We start from the raw sequence: 16,021 nt of genomic DNA, 5'->3' as shown, positions 1-16,021 counted from the left end.
CTCTATGCTACCATTTGCTTTTTCTCCGCCAAAATCTCCGGCGTCTGACGTCACCTACAACATCACTTCCGTCACTTACCGTTCCCTTCCGTCACTCGATATTTTTTCGATACAAAAAAAATGTTCATGCCTTTTTAATTTGTCATTTATTAAAATTATAAATATATATTTTAACTCAAAAGTACAGTTTTTAAATTTAATGTTGCTGAAACAACAAAGTAATAAAAAACATAAATCTATCTGATTGAGGAATCACTCATCTTTGGAAAAGAGAGTTTATTACAGAGAAATGGCTCTTTCCAAAATAAAAGCTATACTATACGCTTCTTCTGGGCAGCATATTAAACATATCAGGTCCCCATAAGGAGAATCATGTGCTAACGGCTGTCTAAATGACTCGGGTAAAGTTTGTACCATGTGTGCTTGTTGTTTTTGTCTGCTTCCACTTGTCTTTGCACTAGGATGATGTCGGAGTAAATGTGCAGTCACATTCGTTTTGTTCCCACTAGTGCTGTCAGCGTTAATCTGAAATGATTTTAACACCACAACACGGCAAATCTCCGTTAACGAGCTACCGCGGATCGCCCAGTGCTTGGGGCTGGACGGCCAACACGTTAACGAGCTAACTGCGCTAACGCACTAGTTCCCACCAATGTAATTGAGCATTGCGTGGCACATCCGACATACTGTTTTACTTTTGTCCATGACGCGCTTACCTTCAGGGTCATACGTCACATGAAAACCAAAATACTTCCAACGCCACATCTCTCCTGTCTCGCTAGCTTGCCCTGCGCTCAGTGAATCTGCGTTCGATCACTCCGCCTAGGCTGCACTGTCTAGCGCAGATCCACTGAGCGCTCAACACAGACAGCATCGTCAGAAGGAAAGTTGATAAAATAAATTAAAAATTTTGTATTGTTCATACATATGCGTACCGAACCGAAAGCACTGTATCAAACGGTTCAATATCGATATGAATATCGTTGCACCCCTAATATACATATATAGGGAGACGGGACAAAACAAAGCCCATGGGAGAGAGAAAACAGTATTCAAGAATATAGCAGTATTCATATATAAGTTTAATAAATTATGTGTTAAACATCAGTGACGAAGTAATTTGATTCCGTGTTAAAGTAGTGAATCACCATCCAAATTTATTTTTTTTAGATGTGGCTCACCTCCTTAAATACAGATGCGTCATTTTAATAACCAGGCTTAGTCAGCGGGAACTGTTTACCTGCAACTTTGTGGAAGCCAAAACTAATACCTCCAAAACCTGCCAAAAAGCATTGCCTTTGGCAAGGTGGACACAGTTACCATTAGTCAAGGATTATATGATAATAACTGTTAATTACAATTCAAATCCACTGACTCTGAGTCTGAAAAGAACTGCAAAGCTTCAGTACTAAATATTTAGGAATTATAGGAATACGCAGGTAGAGAAGGCACATACAGAGTGTGTGTAACATATCACTGACTGAGTATAAGTGAAGCTACTTTTACCTGTGTGCTTAAAAGGTTCTCAAAGCGACTAAGCTGAAGGATCTGTGGAGTCAAACTTCATTTGCATATGATGTAGGCCGCGCATAAATAAAACACGGTAACCTGAGCTGTAGAGCTGGAGGGATGTACACCTGAGCTGCGAAGCACACCCACAGACTAAAAACTCACAGTAGCTTATACATTCTCTCATGAAGGACATTTATACAGGCACATTTATGGGATGCATAACCAACTGGTCTTTTACTGCACAAAACTGAAAAAAAAAATACATTTATTGCACCCTGATACATCAAATAGTACAGCATGAAGACGCAGGTCTGTGTAGACTGGAAAGTCAGCCAATCTGCTCTCTACAGCAGCTGTGGGCAGGGCTTTCCCGCACTCCTAGTCAAGCTGTTTTTGAAACTTAGAGCACTCCAGCAGAGTGCTCTAAGGAGTGTAGAGCAAGATGAGGATCTCCCTTTTTCTGTTGGTGAGTACAACCTTTTTAATAATCTTCAGTATTGATAAGGGATTGTCTTATAAATTCTTATTGTTATTCTTTTTCTTATTCTTATTGTTAAACCCAAAAAAGATAATTGTATTCACCACTGAAGATAAACATCAATTTCAATGTTTGATATTTTTTCTGTAATGTTTATTTGTATTATATCTAATGATATTTTCAGGTTACATTAACCTGCATAGAGCATTTAGCTTCTGTTAATGTATAAGTTCCCATCCGTTCACAAGAGATAGATGAGCAACGCAAGCAGAACTTGTTCTATGCAGTGTTGTTACAGCTTGTGGACTATGAACTTTAACACAGTGTATTCGGTGAATAAGCCTTTAGGTGCTCAGGTGCTTTAGGTGTTTAAATTTACTTTGCAGTATATTTAGTTTCTGTTGTGGGAAAAACAATCAATCAAGAAGCTATTTGCTCACACACCTATATGCTCACTCCCAGGTTCATCCATCGTACTATATGTACTAGCCTACAGACCTTCCTATTATTGTCTGAAGCTCATTTAATTATTTACTATTTTATTTAGTAGCTAATAACATAATATATGTCCTGTCATCTGCACTTGGTAAACTAAATGCTATAATACTGCATGTTTGTCAGATGATTATTCTTCATTCAGAAAAAAAAATCCAGAAAATATTGATATAAATGACTTCAACAAATTTTGGGTACTTTGTTTGAATGGTTTTCCATATTTTGTATTTGAGGGAGCCAATTATATTAAAATAAAGCACAAAATGTTTCATACTGTTGCAAAGGTTTAAGCACACTCTTCACTTGTTTATTTTATATGAAACTTACAGAAGACCTTTAGGCTTTAAGATGAATGTGGATAAAAGTATATATAAATAAAAAAAAACTATACACAAAAACTAAATATAGAGCCCTGATCAAAAGTTTAAGAAAACCTGAAAAATGGCAACAACAAAAAATTGCATGGTCGGATCTTAACAAGGTTCCAAGCAGAGCTTCAACATGCAACAAGAAGGAATGGGAGTGCTTTTAATAAATTGCATACTCAAAAAATGTCTTGTCTCACTCCCATTTCTTCTTCTAGCATGTTGAAGCCAGTGTTGCTAACTTAGCGACTTTGTCGCTATATTTAGCGACTTTTTTTTTCTAAAAAAGCGACTAGCGACAAATCCGGCGACTTTTTTTTGGTGTTATTGGAGACTTATTTATGACGACTTTTTGACGTGAAAGCGCGTATCGCTCTTACTCTCAATAAGCAGCAGGTGCACCTTGCCCGTGCCAAAGCGCTCACAGGCCGAGGATAGCACTCCCCCAGCTGCTATTAGGGCAGGAGATGTTCACACCTATGCGTCCAAACTGCAAATGAATCGCGCATGAGCCAAGCCGCTGCTCCCGCACTGACCGTAACGCAGTCAGTTCTTCTTTTACTGTTATGTTGCTTTGTGGACCACAAGGTTTAAAACTACTTATAAACACACACACACAAGGTAACTCCACCAGAGTGCCTATTTCGGGTCACTTTTGCCGGTCCAAGCCCGGAAAAGGAGCAGTCTTGGAATTGTTACATTAAAAAAAAACAATAATTGCTAAAAGAAATTTAATTTGTAGTTCTAAATAAATTATAAATGCATTTAAGACGTTTTTTTACTGACTTTATGTCTCTTCCACGATGTTATTTCTCTCTCCAACAGGTTACAATTACATTAGCATGACCAATTATGCTAATTAGATGACAATGACGTAATTTAGCAACTTCTAGCGACTTTTAGGACAGCCAATAGTGATTTTCCTTACTGAGGAGTTGGCAACACTGGTTGAAGCCCTGCTTGGAACCTCGTTAAGATCCAGCCATGCAATTTTTTTGTTGTTGCCATTTTTCAAGTGGTCTTAAACTTTTGATTATATATCGACAGATAGATACAGATATATATAGATATGTATAAGTAGGACCTCATTGAAAGGCTTTGGTCAAGGTAGTATGCAGTGACCCTAGAGCTCCCCTCTTGCCAGCTCCACCCAACAGTTCCTGTCATCTCTCAGTAAAATACTGTGTATTGTGCCAGTATCTGTAACAGAGTTGTTGGGGATTTATACACTTTCGTGGGGCTCATGGTTGTGTGCTAGGGTGTGCAGCTTGTGCAACTATAGCAGTTACACAGCAACCTAAACAAGATGAAGACCAGAGGTTGGTACACCTTACTAGTAATCTGCAAATTGTTTGTTTGAGTCCCTGTTCAGATGCTGCCATATATGAGACATCTGTTTTTGTGTGTGATCCCTAGTGAAAATAAGCATCATGAACAACCCAAACTAAACTAATACTTAAAAATGTCATTTGTTCTAAGCCATATGGTGAGGCTGTGTAATAGTTTCTACAGGTTGCAAGAACCAAGGTCACCTTTATTCTCTATAAAAGTAATGTCAGTATTCATTTGTAGATATGTTAAACACATTAGAGCAACCAACAAAGACACAAAACACAAAAATCACTCCCTGTATATTCACTCCTCTTCTGTAGGACTAGCTTCGATGCCAAAGTACCACAAACATGACTTCCGTAGATCTGCTGTTGTTCCGGTGTTGTGGCAAAAACAAAAAGCACCGGTCTACTTTTAACCCGTAAATTTGGTACACGTCATCTCTTTTTATGCAACATCCTCTGGTGATTAATGCATGAACAGGACTGCCACTCACGTTTTTCTGTTTAGGGTCAAATCGGTTTGATGTGTGAAGGGTCACAGAGACAAAATAATAACCCACCCAAATGTGCTAAAGCTGCTTTGAAAATGTAAGGAGTAGAAAGTATAGACACTTGTTTAAAAATGCAGGCAGTAAAAGTAAAAAGTAGTCTGTACATGAGTACAGTAACGAAGTATTTACACTTTGTTACTTCCCACCTCTGATGATATTTATTTTGTGTGTGAAGATCTCTGCATGTCCCGACATAGGACTATAGGTTCTCCTTATCATTAACCTGTTTTGACCTGTCTTAACTTTAGGATTATAACTGTTAACATTAAGCACTGGGACTGCTGTTTGTGCTCAAGTTAATGATTTATTTACTATTTTAGCTGTCTATATGTGCCCTTAACAGTAACTTAGCAATGGCTTTTGAGCAGAGGAAGTCTGTAAAGGCAGGGAAGGAAGAGAGCAAGAAAGAAGAGACAAGGTTTCATTTCAAGTCACTTATGGCCCGCAGTTACACAATGCTACAGATGTTCACCTGAAAATCATTAGTTCAATGCAATTATACTTCATGAATTATGTTAGAATTGCAGGAGTTGATTAAATAATGATCACTTCCCACTCATTACTGTTAATTTGTCATCAGGCTGTCATAAAAAAACAACATCTTATTATTCACTGAGACATTCATCATGAGTTCCTTCTCCAATACTTGTACAAATGATTCTGTTTTTCTTATTAACATGCAGATTAATTTGAACAAGAAACTGACTTCCCCATATGTGTGAAGGGACTCCTGTGTATATTTGTTTTGTGATAGAAGGGAGACCTGAGTTTCTGTCCCAGTGCACACTGAAGTTTGCTACAGCAACTGAATCTCACAGCAATGTTTTCCTGTTGCATATAGGTTGCTGCAGCAGCCGTGGCAGATTGTTATGGTAGCAAGTACAGCAGCCCTTCCAAAAGGGTAAACATAATTTTTACTTTATCTGTTTGTTAAGGCTATTTTTGTAAAATAACTTTCTGTAGAAAACAAAGCTGGTGTAAAGTTTGGTCCATATTTTGGCCTTATCAGGATCTCCTGGTGCGTTCCAAAAGAAGATGGGTCTTATCTACAATTGAATTAGAAGAAGAGAAGGATGCACAGTACCCCATAGAGATTTCAGTGGTAAGGAAATTATATGAAAGAAATAACTGATACTGATAAATGATATGACTGGTCACTATGGACAAATCTAATATGCAAAAATTAACAGCCTGATTGTATCTTGACTAGATGTATAACGACAAGACTCAGGGGAAAGACTTTAGGTTCCGTTTAAGTGGTGATGGTGTGCCGGACGTGTTTACCATCAATGAAAACACTGGAGCCGTCTTTGCACATAAAAAAGTGGACAGGGAGCAAAAGCCACTTTACCATGTGAGCTAATACTGGAATATAAATTCCTCTGACAATAAACGCAACTGATATTGATGCTTTTTAAGTGATGCGTCTTTTTTTATCCACAGATTAACTTTGATGTCTTGGACAGAAATACGGGTGAAAAACTAGACAAGGAACTAGCATTTGATGTTGAAATACAAGACATAAATGATAATCCACCCAAGTTCTCTTTTCCTGAAGTAACAGTTAATGTAAAAGAAAATATACAAGGAAGTGAGTATACGGTGTGGTAAATAACTCATAGTGTGCACATTTTCTATTTCAAACACTAAAAAAATAAAACAAATGATATTAAGACTCTTTGAGAATATAGAATCATTTCAAACCAAAGTCTCATATTTCATCTTACTATAATCATACTACATAGTTCTATAGTTATGTTTTCCTGACTGAAAACCTTTTCTTTATCCCACATTTACTCTCCAACTCTCCTTGTTTGTCTTTACCCAACTTCTTAAAGGCCTTTTGCCAGTTACCCTGGTGGTCACAGACAAAGATAAGGAGAACACACCCAACTCTGAATTTGACATCACGATGGTTTCACAGACTCCAGCAGAGCCCAAAATTGCTGTGCAGCAACTTCCAGGAGGACTGGCCAAACTCACCTTAAAAGGATGCTTTGACTATGATGTGAGATTTATTGCGATATTCTTGCTAAATCTTTGAAAAGTTAATGTACATGCAAATAAACATGTAGAATTTTCAAATATCTCAAATATATTTTATATGTTTCAGAAAGCAACAAAGTATACCATCGTCTTACAAGCAAAAGATCGTGGAACAAAGCCAAAGGCTCAGTCCTCTACTGCTGTTGTTACCCTGAACATTGTCGATGCGAACACTCACCAACCAAGATTTAAGCAGAGACAGGTATCAATTATTTTACTTACTAAAAGTGCTTTTTAACAGACGCACATATTAAACGTTTGAAATTTTTCCTTCTTTTTAGTACAACGGTGAAGCAATAGAAATGGAGACCATTGCTAATGTTTTGAGAGTTGCTGTGGAGGATAAAGACACTCCAAACACTGATGCATGGCGTGCCAAGTACTCCATTATTGCAGGGAATGAAGAAGGAATCTACAAAATTGAAACTGATCCAGAAACAAATGAGGGTGTCCTGAGTATTGTCAAGGTAATTCTGCTTTTCTCACTTGGATTAAAAACTTGATTATTTTACTCTGGGAAGAACTAGTCCACTAATGTTTTATCACAAAAACTGTATCAGCATTTAATAAAAGTTGTTTGTGTGTGTACGTGTTGTGTGTTTCAGAAAAAAAATTTTGAACGCACAACTTCAATAAACCTGCAGATTGGAGTAAAAAACATTGAAGACATATTTGTTTGTGCTGGCACAAATCCACCTACAGACAGAGCCAATGTCACTCTAAAAATGATTGATACCAACGATCCACCAGAGTTTGAAAAAGCTATAAATGACATGCACTTGAAGGAGGAAGCAGAGCCAGGAAAGGTGCTGTTCAAGCCAAAGGTTCATGATGTCGACTCTAATATTACCAGGTAGGGTGTCTACAACCTTTCTACAAAGCTTATTTTGATTGACATAAATATATAAGGGCTGCAATGATTCTTTGAGTCATTCGAATAACTCAATTATAAAAAATCCTCAACACAAATTTTTTCTTTGATAACACTCGGCTGTGTAGCGCTCAGTTGTCCCCATGTAAACCTGAGTGCTTCACCCACATTTGTGCCTAAGAATAGACTTGCAGTAGAAACATATCTAGAAGCATATTTCAAGGCTTGCGTAACATCATTTTTTCTGATTTAAAGTGAAATAAAATAAAATATTAATAAAACTGCATTAATATTTACAAATAATAATATATATACGTTTTTTACAGGCCAATAAAATTGCATTTGTGCCAGTAAAACTCTGCGGCATTGATTATTGATAATACTCAGTTACTAAATCATGACTAAATCTGCTATGTTTATAGAACAAACCCCAAGTGGCCCAAATCTCCTCAGCAATAACACTTCTTGACATAAAGGTTGGGTCAGTTGACTTAATTTGAGTTATACTGTACTGTAGTTCATGATAATCTCATTGATTGAGTCTAATGTGAATCCAAGATTTTTCATTCTGCCTGTAAGCTACAACATAAAATAGAGACTGACAAGGGTTTTATTTAAACCCTTTTATTTCTTCTTCTTTCTTGAAAGAAAAAACAGATCCTGCAAAGCGTGATAAGCAACAAGAAATGGTAGCTATCCCAAGCTAATCATGTCTTTATCAACACCTGGTCATATAGATTATCAGAAAATAAGCCTATACAACAGTGGCCTTACCACTGCAAGGCCAGTAGGTGTCACAGTGAAGCATAACATGATTAAGTTAGAAATGGCTACTGAGGGAGTAACGCCCTTTGCACTGCAGTACACAAAAAGCTACAACTTTGGTTTCCACAAGCTAAACTCAGTATTTTCATCTAATATGTTCTGCACCACTCTCTGATTACTCTTTAGGTATGTGCTCCTAACAGATCCAGCTGACTGGGTGGCCATTGATACCAAAACAGGAGAAATCAAATCAACTAAGAGGATGGACAGAGAGTCACGATTTGTTGATGACGAGAATGTTTACACAGTCGTCATAGCTGCCATAGATGATGGTACACAGAAGCTCTACTATTGTTAAAATAAATTGGATAATTTCTTAAACAAATCTTTGGAATAACAAAGCAATTTTTTTTAATTTTGCTGTGGTTTCAAAGGTCAGCCTCCAGCCACGAGCACATGCACTGTCAGGATCCACCTGACGGACATCAATGACAATATTCCTAAACTGGTCAACAACAGCGCTGTCATGTGTGGAAACAAGGTTAACAAGGTCAAGGTGCGTGCAAAGGACCTAGATGCCATTCCTTACAGTGGACCCTTCCACTTTACTCTGGGGGATGAAACACAAAAGCAACAGTGGAAAATAGAACCTGACTATGGTTGGTACATTTAGATATATGTTAACCCTCATTTCTATATTAAACAAACATTTCTGGGAAAAAGCCACAAACCCCCATGCTGTTTTCTCACCCCACACAGGTGAGGAAGTATCTCTTGTTAGCCAGAAGACACTTCCTTATCTTAACTATTCCATTCCCCTGGTGATTATGGACCAACAGGGCATAGCTGGACATGACACTCTGCAATTGACCGTGTGTCAGTGTGATGAAAATGATGTTTGTCGCGACAGAGAGCCGCTTTCAACCCGTCTTGGACCAGCTGGCATTGGGTTGGTTATTATAGGATTGCTTGCATTTTTGTGTGAGTATTAAAATCAGTGAGAAGACAAAACTGAGCTATTATAAATTCTAATAAGATTATAGTCTCCTGTGTTTTTGAAGGTAAAAACAAAAAATCTGTATTAGCATTAATACACAAGTGTTGACCGCAAAACCTTTTTGTTTTCAATTTTCAGTTTCACTGTAAGAAATGCTTTAATTTTTAGGAATAACCCAATCAGACAGTTACACTTTTAGAACTCCTTAGTACAACCACAGTCACATCTGTTGTTCATAAGGAAGACTCGGCTCTTCTGCTTTCCCAACCAACTTTAATGTACTACTTGGGAGACCTTCTGGTACCCATGGCAATGACAGTTCAATAAAACACAAAGACAAGATGCACACTGTGTTCTTAGCATTTGTTTCATGTGTGTCTGCAGTGCTTCTAATTGCATTTTTCTGCAAGTTTGGACCAGATAAGATTTTGCCACAAGATGAGGGCAATCAGACTCTAATCCAGTACAATCAAGAAGGAGGGTGCTCTCCATGCACGGTGGGTTTGTCATGTTCTCTGCGTGTAAATTCAAGACAACGGTGTGCTATATTTCTCCACCAAGCAAAACATGTTTTTTAATATTCTCTCTTTCCTTCAGACCGAGCCCAATTTCGTCCAGTCACAAGTAGATAATATGGCAGTGACAAATGGTCAGATGGATACCATGCAGGTGATCAACCTCTCAACTCTGACACTTTCTTTCTTTTTTGGTGAAGGGTTTTTTTTTCCAAAAGAGACATCAGTTGTGCCAATTTGGACACAGTCATAGTGTAGTTAAAGACATCAGGAGAGAAGCCAAAATGTGTCAGTTAATCCTGCTTAAAATGAATGGCAGCTATAATCCAGTTGTTATCATATTTTTCTTTGATGACAGACAGGTATGTAAGGCAGTGGTTAAGATGTATGCTGTGTATACAGCTATAGGAAAGAGTTTGCATACAGTCTGCAAGGTAAACGTTTAAAAAGTGTGAGCACATCATAGAGAAGACAAGTTGGAACAGCTTCTTCATTTTTAGATGTACTGATCATATTTGCTGCATTAAGTTGTGAATCTCTATGGTGGTCTTTAAGTGTAAGCTACAGGTAGGAATTGATTTCTGTACCAATGAATATACAGTTTTGGGAAGTTTGTGAGCACTTAAGAAAGCATAAAGTTTTATTATTTAGAAGAAGGTGCTATAGATACATTTTCATTTTCAAATCTGTTGAGATGTTTTTAATTGAAAAGTAATTCAACTTAAAACATTTTTTATAAAACTTGAATATTTTCTGAATTCAATGCTTAATTAACCTCTTCTGCTCAATTATCTATCCCAGATTGATACAGAAGGACCATATGACGTAAATAGGTACAACAGCTCAGTGTCTACCATGGTGAGTAAAGCTTTTTAAAATATTTTCTTTTGTTTATTTTAAGTGTACATGATAATTAAGCTTTGGGATGGGTACTGAGGACCATTATTAAACAGATTCTTGTGTCAGACTGCTTGGTCCTAAAGTATAGCATCAATTACAAGTCCCTTGACAAAATTACTTATTGCTCCCTGATGATAAAGCTTTTGAATTTCCGCTATAGCCCAAAAAGGTCCAAAAAGGTTGAGCAATTATGGTAAAATGCACATGGTAAAATCTACTATGCAGAGCTCACTTTTCTGTTTGTCTCCAGACAGCAGTGCTTTGTAAATGTTTTATTATACCGTGATACACCAAAAATGAAGCTCATCTTCTCTTCTTTCCAAAAGCACTCAAAGTTTTTTCTCTAGCACAAATTATCTCATAAACTCAGAACAAGCATCAATTCTAAGCACTTCTTTAAATGCTTAGAAGTCGGGGTTAAAATGAGTTGTGCAATGGGTGGGAAGAGTCATGTATGACAGTGCTGACTTTATGGAAAAAGGTGAAGTTAAAAAAGTAGAGGATGTTTGGCTATATTCTGCAAATACTTTATTAGATTTTTTAATTATATAATATATGCACTTTATTATATGTTCAGTGTACATTGCTTATTTACTTGAAGTGAGAGGAATGTTGAATAAGAATTGAAACAATAATCTTGAAGTGAACAGTGTATTTTTGATTTTTTTAGTTCTCTAAATAGATCAGAATTATATCCGAAAAAAACGTGTCTACTGTAGTTTCTTGTCTTAAACGTGGCTCTCACTGGAGATCTGACAGCCAAATCAAACTCATTCTTGAATGCAAGTTAAGGCAATGACAACCATTTCATTCGTATAATAAAACAGATGTGAGTGACTAGCAGACACCCTGGTACCTGCCGAGTGAAGAACATCATGTGAGAATAGAAAGGTGTGTCTTCTCTGACACTCACTGGCATGTAGCTGACAGACAAGAGGTGCCGCAATGAAGACAAACTGATGAACTGAAAGAGAACATTTTTAGGGAATTAACATTTACTCTTGTTACTGTGAGCACAATCAAACCTTTTACAAGTGAAAAAGGTGGTTCTGGATCACAGTATGTGTTCCACGACCATTAAGCAACATGTAGAAAAGTTATCTTTTTTTAACCGCTTTCATCCACCCCTTATGTGTTTTACAAAAAAAGCTACCTGTATGGAGACAGACTTGCTACATATCCTGAAACGTTGTAGACCCTTGTAAACTCATTTATAAAGGATAGCCAACTCACCCCTAGTCTAGTCAAGAGTATGTACCACAAATTTGTTTGACCTATCCTAAACTTCGTGTGAGCTGTCCTGCCAATCACAGGTAAACAACTTGGTATTACCCATGGTTATGCTGGGCCGAGCATAGCTCTCGAGTATGAAGACCGGCTGAACTTGTCAGTGTCTAAAAGCAGCTATTATCAATGTAATCTTTTAATTTTACAATAAAATGTTCATTGTAGCATCAACAAAAGTGTAGATAAATAAAGGTAAACAATAAGCAGTGTCTGTATCATATGAATACAATCCTAACAATATATATCCCTAATTATGGGCATAAATATTTAACTTTAAGGCACAAATCTGACCAAAGGAGCAGGGCTTGTTGTTGTTTTTTTATTTAGCTTTGTTGTGTCTTTCCTACAGTTCCACCCACTAGGCATGCATCAACAAGAAACCTACAGGAGCCATGGCATGAGAAGCATGGTAAGTCTCAATGGCTGTAATAAAAAGAACTTTTCCTTCTTAACCGTTTACCTTACCCTATTTATTTTCTAGATAAAATTATTTTAATATATAATATAATAATAATATCATATTGTAATAAAAGAATTGTACTAGGCACTGGTAAACTCTATGATGAATAGCCATGCTACCACTTTAGATCCACAAGAGGGTGCTGGAACCCCTATGTTAAAAAATACTGCCTTACCTTTTTTTGGATAAAATATTTAACTCATGCTAGCTTGTTAGCTTTTACACACATACAAATACTACTAAAAGTAGTTTAAAGAAAGTGAAACATTAGTGAGGATGTTTGATTACAAGTATTATTATTCTATACTGCCAATATTAAATATAATATTAAAATACAACATTTATACTCACAGATTTACTCTTATGTTAACAAACACACATAATGGCAGCTTTGCTTCATTTTATTATATGTTCAGTATTTAATTACTCAATTACTAAAGTGGGTAGATGCTGAAGCAGTTAAAAAAAAATTTTGTGTGAAAAGATACACAGATTTTCAGAGTAAATTTAAGTCTGCAGTGAACAATTTATTTTGGTTTTTTTAGAGGATGAACTCTACATGGAACTCAAACAGAATGAACACCTATCGGGTAAGGAGTACTCTTATGTGGCTTCATATTTTACAAAACATTGAAAATCAGTGATTATGTTAACAAAGCACTATGAAAATTATGCATTTGCATTATATGATGCAATAAAATCTGACAACCCTGTTCTCTGTAAGCAGGCCGGCTCATCAATTTACCAACGTTCTTTCAGCCTTCGATCGGCTGACCGCATTGAAGACCATATCAACAGGGTAAGAGGTTTATTTCACACAAAGCATGCCTTGTATATGGCTTATAATGCACTTGATTTTATTGACGATCACATTCATTAAACTGCACTGACTGCACAGCAATGATGTGTGGAAGGGCTGCAGTCATGCTGTACCAAATGCAATTCAACGCTATACTGAGTGATCTCTCTTTTTTGTTTGTTTTACAAATTAAGCCAAGCCATTTATTTTTGACTTCTAAATTCCACAGAGATGTAACGAGGTTGATGGAAATGTTGTTGACCACCCAACATACCAACCCCACAGCTATGCCTTTGAAGGAGATGGCAGCATATGTCAGTCATTGGATAAACTGTCATTCCACGACATGGGAGAGGATTTTAAGTATCTGGATGATTTGGGGCCAAAGTTCAAGACTTTGGGACAGATGTATGATGAGGCAATTAAAAAAAAGAAAGTACAGCTTTAAAAGGCACTGCTGAAATGTAAATTGTATTCCAAGTTTCGCTCCCTAAAATACAGACTGAGCAGAGACGATACACCACTACGTTTTAATATTTTTACTTAAAGATTATGGACTATAACATCTAATTCATCCTAAACTAGATATATTTTGTTGGCATTAAGATGGATTTAACGCACTACACAGCTAGTGACGCACAAGTGGTTTGTAAAATGTAATAACTTGAAAGGGATTAGGTGTGTTTTCTTGTTTTTTTAGTTTGCTTTGTCAGGGCAGTATTATTGGGAAATTTAATAGAACTTCTTTTGTTGAAACTGAGCTGACTCCTGTTAGTCACATTTTTCTAGAGTACTGTTTTGTAAAGGGTTTTTGATGAGAACACAGGGCTTATCATAATGGGTTATTGTTCATGCAAGTTAGAAATGTCCTTGGCCTATGGTTGATGATCGAGTGACATACTGGTCTGGAATTAACACTGGATATCCTACAAGATTAAAACGTTAATGTTAATGTTTAGTTTTCGTATTTGCATTTCATGATACAAAAATAACAAACTTTATTCCTATAACACCTTTCTAAACCAGTCACAAGGTTCTTTAAATACTTTACAATACAAAAATAACACATTTTTATAAAATACATAATAAAATGAATGACATAAAAAAAATGAAAATAAAAATGAAATTAAAAAACAACAAAAAAAGCAAGATACATCATGAAATGTTATTTTTAGAAGAGCAAGTGTATACAGGTATATTTTTTGAGTTTACTGGACGGTTGGACTGATTGAGCTGATCTAAGCGTAACAGACTTGTTCCGGGGACTAAAACAATAAAAACACTGATTTTAAGTGATTTACAAGTAATATAGAAAAATTGGAAACTGTATAGAATAGAGAGCAAATGTGCATATTTGTAAAAAATATTTTCTTTGTTAGGAATTAAAATAAAGATTGTAGTTTTTGGGCTGAAATACTTCAACTTTTTAAAATTATACAAAGATTTTTTTACACTTTCTAATGACAACAATTAATTATATTTATTCAGTTTATGTTTGCACAATGCTCCTCTAACCCGGCTACTTAAAGTGTGGCTTCAAAAACATCACTGCATAGAAATATCACTGTAACACTGAGTTGGGTTGTCTGTACTTGTGCAAAGTTTTGAGCTTCGGTTGTAAAACGTTGTGACAGCTCCTTAACAATGTGCTTTGTTGTGTTGTGCTGACTGTAAGCCGTGTAGTCATAGCTCTTTCATCAAGTGTCTGAACTTGTTTGTTTTTTAAAATACTGACAAATGTCAGCAGGTAGTCAAGGTGAGCCACAGAAGGTAATATGCTAAACAAATCTATGAACATGTTTGCATGCATAACTTAAAAACCTTTCTCTATTACAAGTGCAAATGAATTGCCAGAATTCATAAAAAGACAAAACATGGATTATAAATAATAAAACATAATATGAAACAAAAACAGACAGATGAAGGCATCGAATGAGGCGATAATAAGGGCATTAAAGACATGTAAAGAATCTTAAAGTTCACTTTCATTTTTTCCATTTCTTCTGGCTGGTGTAAGTGAGGTGCGGTATGGTTCAAAAGGAAACTAAAATTTGAACTTGTTGATGCATTTTTGCTGACTTTTATTATTCCAAACTTTTTTTCTTAAAACCTTTTTTTAGCTTCTACAGTAGGAAAGTTTGAGAATGACTGGATTAAAGTGATTAAAGTACATACAAGAACGCATAGGGGGTTTCTGTGTTTTTAAAGTAAGCCTGCTTGTTTTAGAAAAACAGTTTGTTTAGTTATTTTACTTTGTTTTTTTGCATGGGGTGGTTTTGGCAATGATCTTCCCACGCAGGGTGTTGTTCATTAACAGTTCTTATCTGTTTTCCGAAGAAGTGATTTCATCAGTGCTGCTGGTAAAGGCTCTGAAAGGCTGTTTTGCTTCAGGCCATAAAATAGTTATTTTAATAATAAAGACGAACATCCCAACAGTAAAAAAATAAAATAAAAGCCTAGCAGACAGGAGCCAGGGCTCTATTCCTGATCACTAAATTGGCAAATCATAGACAAATTGGTAAGTCACTGAAAATGTGTACATTATTTTCCAGAAAGCGATCTTCTTCCCTTTCCCTACCAGACTCAGAGGAATTGACAAAGTGTTTTTCTGAAGGTTTTGGAGATCTCCATAGCTGCACAGTGCCA

At 36.3% G+C, this 16,021-nt stretch overlaps 1 protein-coding gene across 2 annotated transcripts; it reads left to right on the top strand.

Moving 5' to 3' along the window:
* Window positions 1–1,681: 1,681 nt before the first annotated feature.
* Window positions 1,682–15,559, top strand: cdh26.1 (cadherin 26, tandem duplicate 1). Of its 2 annotated transcripts, none has more exons than XM_085259721.1 (19): window positions 1,682–1,978; window positions 5,577–5,636; window positions 5,745–5,837; window positions 5,946–6,089; window positions 6,179–6,326; window positions 6,574–6,743; window positions 6,849–6,983; window positions 7,063–7,248; window positions 7,387–7,634; window positions 8,604–8,749; window positions 8,852–9,076; window positions 9,177–9,398; window positions 9,799–9,911; window positions 10,012–10,083; window positions 10,731–10,787; window positions 12,466–12,525; window positions 13,122–13,166; window positions 13,301–13,375; window positions 13,605–15,559. In XM_085259721.1, exons 1-19 carry the CDS (start codon window positions 1,955–1,957, stop codon window positions 13,821–13,823), a joined length of 2,442 nt encoding a protein of 813 aa, XP_085115847.1. In that variant the 5' UTR covers window positions 1,682–1,954; the 3' UTR covers window positions 13,824–15,559. The 2 variants fall into 2 exon arrangements, with proteins under 2 accessions (XP_085115847.1, XP_085115848.1); XM_085259722.1 differs by having other exon boundaries at window positions 1,685–1,978; window positions 13,304–13,375.
* The last annotated feature ends 462 nt before the right edge of the window (window positions 15,560–16,021 follow it).

Source organism: Mchenga conophoros, linkage group LG20 (assembly GCF_057382185.1).
Source record: "Mchenga conophoros isolate Kocher_MC1m ecotype Shallow Benthic linkage group LG20, M_conophoros_male_GT1.1, whole genome shotgun sequence".
In the NCBI taxonomy this organism is placed as follows: domain Eukaryota; kingdom Metazoa; phylum Chordata; class Actinopteri; order Cichliformes; family Cichlidae; genus Mchenga; species Mchenga conophoros.
This window is presented reverse-complemented; position numbering and strand designations above follow the sequence as displayed.

Coding starts and splice junctions, on each gene's coding strand:
- cdh26.1 (XM_085259721.1), top strand. CDS start 1,955: ATGAGGATCTCCCTTTTTCTGTTG. Junction 5,637..5,744: donor ACAGCAGCCCTTCCAAAAGG/GTAAACATAATT, acceptor TGGCCTTATCAG/GATCTCCTGGTGCGTTCCAA. Junction 6,090..6,178: donor AGCAAAAGCCACTTTACCAT/GTGAGCTAATAC, acceptor TTTTATCCACAG/ATTAACTTTGATGTCTTGGA.